Here is a 5796-nt window from a genome sequence, read left to right on the forward strand (position 1 = left end):
CTAAACAGGATCTCATCCATTCATCACAAAGACACCTGGGAAGAGCTATTGCCTTGCAAGGCCTTGTTCCATTCGTCAGAGGACAAAATGTTATGATACACCAGTGCAGATGGGCAACGCTGGCAGAACCAACAGTGACGGGATGGTGACCATACATGGACGGAGTGGAAACAAAGAGTCCAACCTGAACATGTGTGTTTTTGAAGTGAAGTCTTTGGTGAAAGTGTACATAATGTGGATTTTTGAACACAAAATGTGTGTGTGTGTGTGTGTGTGTAAAGGGCGCACTAAGAGCTGGCCGGTTTGGTGTAATCATCCACTCCAGTGATAGTGGCCTTGCAGAAGAAGCAGTCCTTGTTATTCATTAAGTGCTGATTGATACAGGCCCTGAAATAAAAGACAAAGTGAGTGAGGGAGCGAGAGATCTGTCCGTCAGTGACATTTAATCACTTAAAGAGTGCTGAGTCACGTCAAAGCGTGAGTTATCTGTGCTGCGCTTCACGATATACGTCAAGCGACTCAAAAACAAACTGCCAAGAAAACTGATTTTATTGAGAGCACAGTTTTGATGTATACAAATAGTATTGTGACAACTTCAATGCAGTGCTGAGACCACAGCATTACCAGTGGACAGTACTGGGTAGTAACTGATTACATGTAATCTGCATTACGTATTTAGATTCCAAAAGTTACCCAGCAGGCACACAACGTCATAAAACTTCAATATTTGGTTAAATTTCAGTTGCGACGTCGGGTGACCAAAACTCAATGTCAATACAACGTCTAATGTCAATGTTAATTTGATGTCCAATACCGACGTCAGCTGGTTGTGTAACCAAAATCCAACATTAAATTAACGTCAAATACTGACGTCAACCCGATTTTCATTCTCAACCAAAATACAATATCTGTCCGATGTCATGTCCAATGTCAACATGAGATTATATTGACGTCCTGTGCCTGCTGGCTTTAGTACTTGTAGTTAGATTATATTACATTTTAAAGTGCTCATAATCAGATTACACTTTTTATGGATTACATGATTACATATTCTTCACACAATGGCAGTAAATTATTCATATTTATTTTAATAAAACTACTGCTTACATTTGGAAAGTCTTACAGATTTATGAAAGTGCACACACCAGTCAGAAAATGGAGTGCCCACACAATCTTTTTGGTTCAATGATGTTTGTTAATTAAAATATTTATATTTTTATTGTTCTCATGATTATTTCGATTGTTTGTATTTTAAAGTGGGTTGATTAGTTTTGATTAGTTTAATTTGACATTTTTTATGATTTAATGAATTAGTTTTTGTGAATTTTTTAATTAATTAGTAATTTGTGAAACCCTGGCATAACGTAATGTTACATGTTATGCCAAATGTAATCTAAAAGTAATCCAAAAGTAGTCCGAATAAATTACTCAACGTTTGTAATCTAATAGATTACATTACAAACTAAAATTTCCATCATGCAATTTGTAATCAGTAATGGACTGCAATTTTTAAGTAATCCACCCAGCACTGATAGTGGAATTATTGTATCGCAACAGTGGAAACATGTCCTTAGTATTTCAGGCAGTGTTTATGCTCTATATAAGTAATGGTCATTGAAGCCTTTAACGGCATGGTGTTAATCTCTTAAATGGAGGAGTGAATGGAAGAACGGAGCTGTTGATAGGATGTTGGCAGCAACTCACTTGCAGGATTTGTGGGAGCAGGGCTTGAAGATGGCTGATATGGAGTGTGCATAGCAGATCGGGCAGAGATCATCCTCGCTGGTCGGCTGTAAAAGAAAAAGACTGATTTAATAAGCAGATACATTGTGTGAAAGATGTTCCAGAAAGAAAGTGTTGTCAAAGACCTTGTTTTTTGTTCTCCTCCTCTCTCCATATTCAGCAAACCAACTATATATTAGAGAGACAGTATTTAGGATATTAAGGACTGTTTGAACCTTTTGTTGTTGTTGTTGTTGTTTCATTAAATACATTTGCATAGTGCATGCATAAATAAAATTGCATACTTTTACAACGAATTCCTGATTTATTTATTTATTTAATTTTTTTTAATAAATGAGTGCATAATATCTGATGTATTCTGCAAAATTTTAAGTGATAGTTTGGACAAGTTCACACCGTGGAACTTTTTGTCCCTTTTTCATAGTTGTGCTATTGCAGCTAAATTAGTGAATTTCTTTTTCAATTAATTTATTAAATGACAAATTTTTATCATTATGTGCAAACTAAGCCATACAATGCACACTGTTCTTATCCTAATTAATTTCAAGTCAGTGAGCCTAACAGCCAAACACTTTTTAGTGAACTATTGGGATATCTGGTCCCCCTAATGTCAAAAAGTGCCTACTTATGGTATTTTTGAAGTATGCATCACTGGAATCATTGAGAATTTCTTATGCTACAGAAGACCTCATTTTAGTTCCTAATAAATACTCAAATAAACAGATTTTCACCTGCACGGCATGTAATTTTTGTAATTAGCAGCAAGCGAACAAAGCTTGACCCCTGACCCCTTGAAACAGGCTGATGGAGCTTCATTAGTATACAAGCATCTCATTAATATGTAAACCTTATTATTACACAGTCAAGGCAGGAGAGAGTACTGCATGTTAAAGGAATAGTTCACACAAATATGTAAATTCTGTCATATCCTCTTCCAAAACCCATGATTGTTTTTTTTTTTTGCCACAAAAAAAGACATTAAATTTTTTTATTTGTACTTAAAAAAAAAAAAAAAAATTAAATTAGACATTCCGAACATTTTGAAATTTTGACATTTCACAATATTTGACATATTTGACATATACGAGCTACTTTAATGATGATTAAATAGTGCTTTTTTGTCATTTTGTCAGTGATCCCCATTCACTTTAAATGTATGTAAAAGAGTAGCTTGAACAATCTGCCAAACTTTTTTTTCTTCCTAAAATATAATTTTTTGAAAATTAATTTAACACATGCATATTAAAACACCAAAAACCAGCTTCACCGATATAAAAAAATGAATGAAGTGAAACTGATAACTTTGATATATAACGTGATATAATGCTAATGCATTTTTCTTATTCGCCCAAATTCTAATAACAGTTTCCACAGTTTCACTTTAAATTGGTGATAGACCGATATACTGGCCAGATCAATTATTAAAGCCATTATTTAACTATTTTAAATAATAATAATATTAATCATGTCAAACAACATGTCAAACGACTAAATAATCTAAATTATACATTTGTTATACAAGTACTCAAACCTTCCTTCCATAAGTCTACAATGATTGCATGTTATAGACGGACAGTCCTTGACCGACCTGTATGTAATGAAGCCAAGGGTGCAGAGGACAAGCTAAAGTTATTGAGATCCTTTTAATATGAATACTTTAACTGCTCCATCTACACTGATTAAAAACAGAATGTGAGGCAAAAAGCAGCCCTTCAGTTAATTTTAAAGGCATTGCACTGACGCAAGCAATTTTGGAGAGTAAACCATCGATATATCCTCAGTTACCCAGATAGCCAGCCTATCGGGTTCTTCATCGGGTTTTCATGCGGTTCTTTGACTTGAACGGGGCCTTTTGTTTTTGTGTCGGGTCTTCCGCAATGTCCTTCCATTCTCAAAGTCAAACTTTGTTTCAAGGGGAATGATTGGGTTTCTGTTTGGTCTCTAAGCTGAGATGAAGGAAATACAAGCCCCTTAAAATCTCATTCACTCCCTCCTAAGTCCGTCTCTTCTGAGCTATTACCTTCAGATCTTGTGTCTGAGTAATGAGGGAAGATATCCACTATCCCAAGGTAATTTGCAGGGGCAGACAGTGACCTTGACGGGCTCAGTTCACTCTGGTTCATGGCGGCCTGATAAAAACGCTGGGTGCTTTACTCAATTCATATGGTTACTCTAGTCAGAGAGTGCAAACTAACAGAGAAATCAATCAACGTCAAGACTGGGACTGTGCGACTTAAAGGAATAGTTCATCCAAAAATAAAATTGACTCACCGTCAGGCCATCCAAGATGGGGATGACTTTATTTCTTCATCAGATTTGGAGAAATTACATCACTTGCTCAGCAGTGAATGGGTGCCATCAGAATGAGAGTCCAAACAGCTGATAAAAACATCACAATAATCCACACCACACCAATCCATCAGTTAATGTCTTGTGAAGCAAAAAGCTGCATGTTTGTAAGAAACAAATTTTTATGTTTCTTTTTGTTTTTAACTTCAAACCACTGCTTCCAGCTAAAATGACCAGTTTGAAGTCTCATTCTGACGGCACCCATTCACTTCAGAGGATCCATTAGTGAGCAAGTCGTGTAATGCTACATTTCTCCAACTAAATATTCAGCAAATTTTCCTTTTTTGGTGAATTAGTCCTTTGAGTCCTGGTGTATTTACATTTACTCTTGCTTTCACTACTAATCCAAGAGTTTGAATTGAGGGCGAAACATTTCCCCGATGCAGATTTTTCTCATGTTCAAGTTGGTCATGCAAATTTGATGCGTTTTCCAACGAAAAGCTGCTTGATTTGAGAGTGATTTCTGTGAGGCTAAAGTCTACAAGAAACTGAATTCACAACCTAATTTACTTCTGTAATGTAATCCAAATGCCAGTGAAACTGGTTATTCGGAGAGAGAGAGAGAGAGAGAGAGAGAAAGGACTTGCGATGAATCTGATCAAATTGAATTGAATTGATTCAGTTGTGACAAAGAAGCCTTGGTGACATCAGACAAAAAGGAAACTTCAATTTCCAGTAGCAGAATTTTAGGTACATTAGTACTACACTTCCCACAATCCTGAAGTGAAATCCACCAATCAGAACGAGGATCACAGACACTGAGTATCACTTGAGGGCCAGGGTGATTTTGGGATATTTTCAAAATACAGTATTTATATTTTATATTTTCTATAAAGTAGATCTAAATATTTTTGAATAATATTCACTGATTACTGTGCATGTATATTGTTGTGAATGCTGCCTATAAAGCTGTATAGCTACAGTAAATGGATTTTGGAATTATAACCAGCAGAGATCAACATGAGCTGATGGCTCAATCCATTCATTGCCGCAGGTCATATATCCCTCTCCAGTCAGAGCCAATGTGCTGAGGAGGCAAGACGCTGTACTGTACCATTCAGCACTCTACGTATGATTAGATATGTTGCCCTAAGACCTGAAATGCAAAGCCTGCTGGTCGCCATGCGGGAACACCATTGCATTCATGTAAACGAGCCAATATCATCTGATGTAGAGATCCGCTGGAAAATCTAATGGTTTTCAGTGAAAACACAGGTTACAGGACTGAATGGCACTATAAAAATAATTAATAACAATGTCTAGAATATGTTGTTTATTTCTTATGAAAACACAGTTAAAATGTTCCAAACTTCCTTATGAAGATTCTGTGTGAGATTTTCAGTAGCATCGAGTCTATGGCATCCATTCATTCATCCATTCGTTTCTTTCTTTCGTGGATGTCATTTACTTTTCTCTTCTTTTCTTTTCATTTTATTTTGAGTAATTTGGCCCTCCATACGTGTTCCCAGAATGTTAAATAAGTTATTAATTTACATTTAACTTATTTTTCTAATGGTTTCTTTAGACATGTGATCAGCGTTGCATTGATTTTATTACTTAATTTTTTTAAATGTTTATTAACATCTTTTAAACATATTTTAAATAATAAAAAAACAACATGAATTTTGACATTTATTTTATTTTATTATTTATTTTATATCAAGAATGAAGCAATGGATGTATAAAATAAACAAAAATAATATG

At 35.2% G+C, this 5796-nt stretch overlaps 1 protein-coding gene across 1 annotated transcript in view; it reads right to left on the minus strand.

Annotated features, from left to right (window-relative positions):
* Positions 1-203: 203 nt before the first annotated feature.
* LOC107719710 (E3 ubiquitin-protein ligase RNF123-like) overlaps positions 204-5796 on the minus strand; it is a 146096-nt gene continuing 140503 nt past the window's right edge. Inside the window, exons 38-39 of the mRNA XM_016527196.1 lie at positions 1705-1790; positions 204-387 (exon numbers count right to left, since the gene is read on the minus strand). Of these exons, the coding sequence (XP_016382682.1) occupies positions 288-387; positions 1705-1790 (186 nt within the window). The 3' untranslated portion in view covers positions 204-287. The remainder of the gene's footprint in view (positions 388-1704; positions 1791-5796) is intronic.

The sequence above is a fragment of the Sinocyclocheilus rhinocerous genome, unplaced genomic scaffold (assembly GCF_001515625.1).
Source record: "Sinocyclocheilus rhinocerous isolate Xijiao unplaced genomic scaffold, SAMN03320098_v1.1 scaffold331, whole genome shotgun sequence".
Classification (NCBI taxonomy): Eukaryota; Metazoa; Chordata; class Actinopteri; order Cypriniformes; family Cyprinidae; genus Sinocyclocheilus; species Sinocyclocheilus rhinocerous.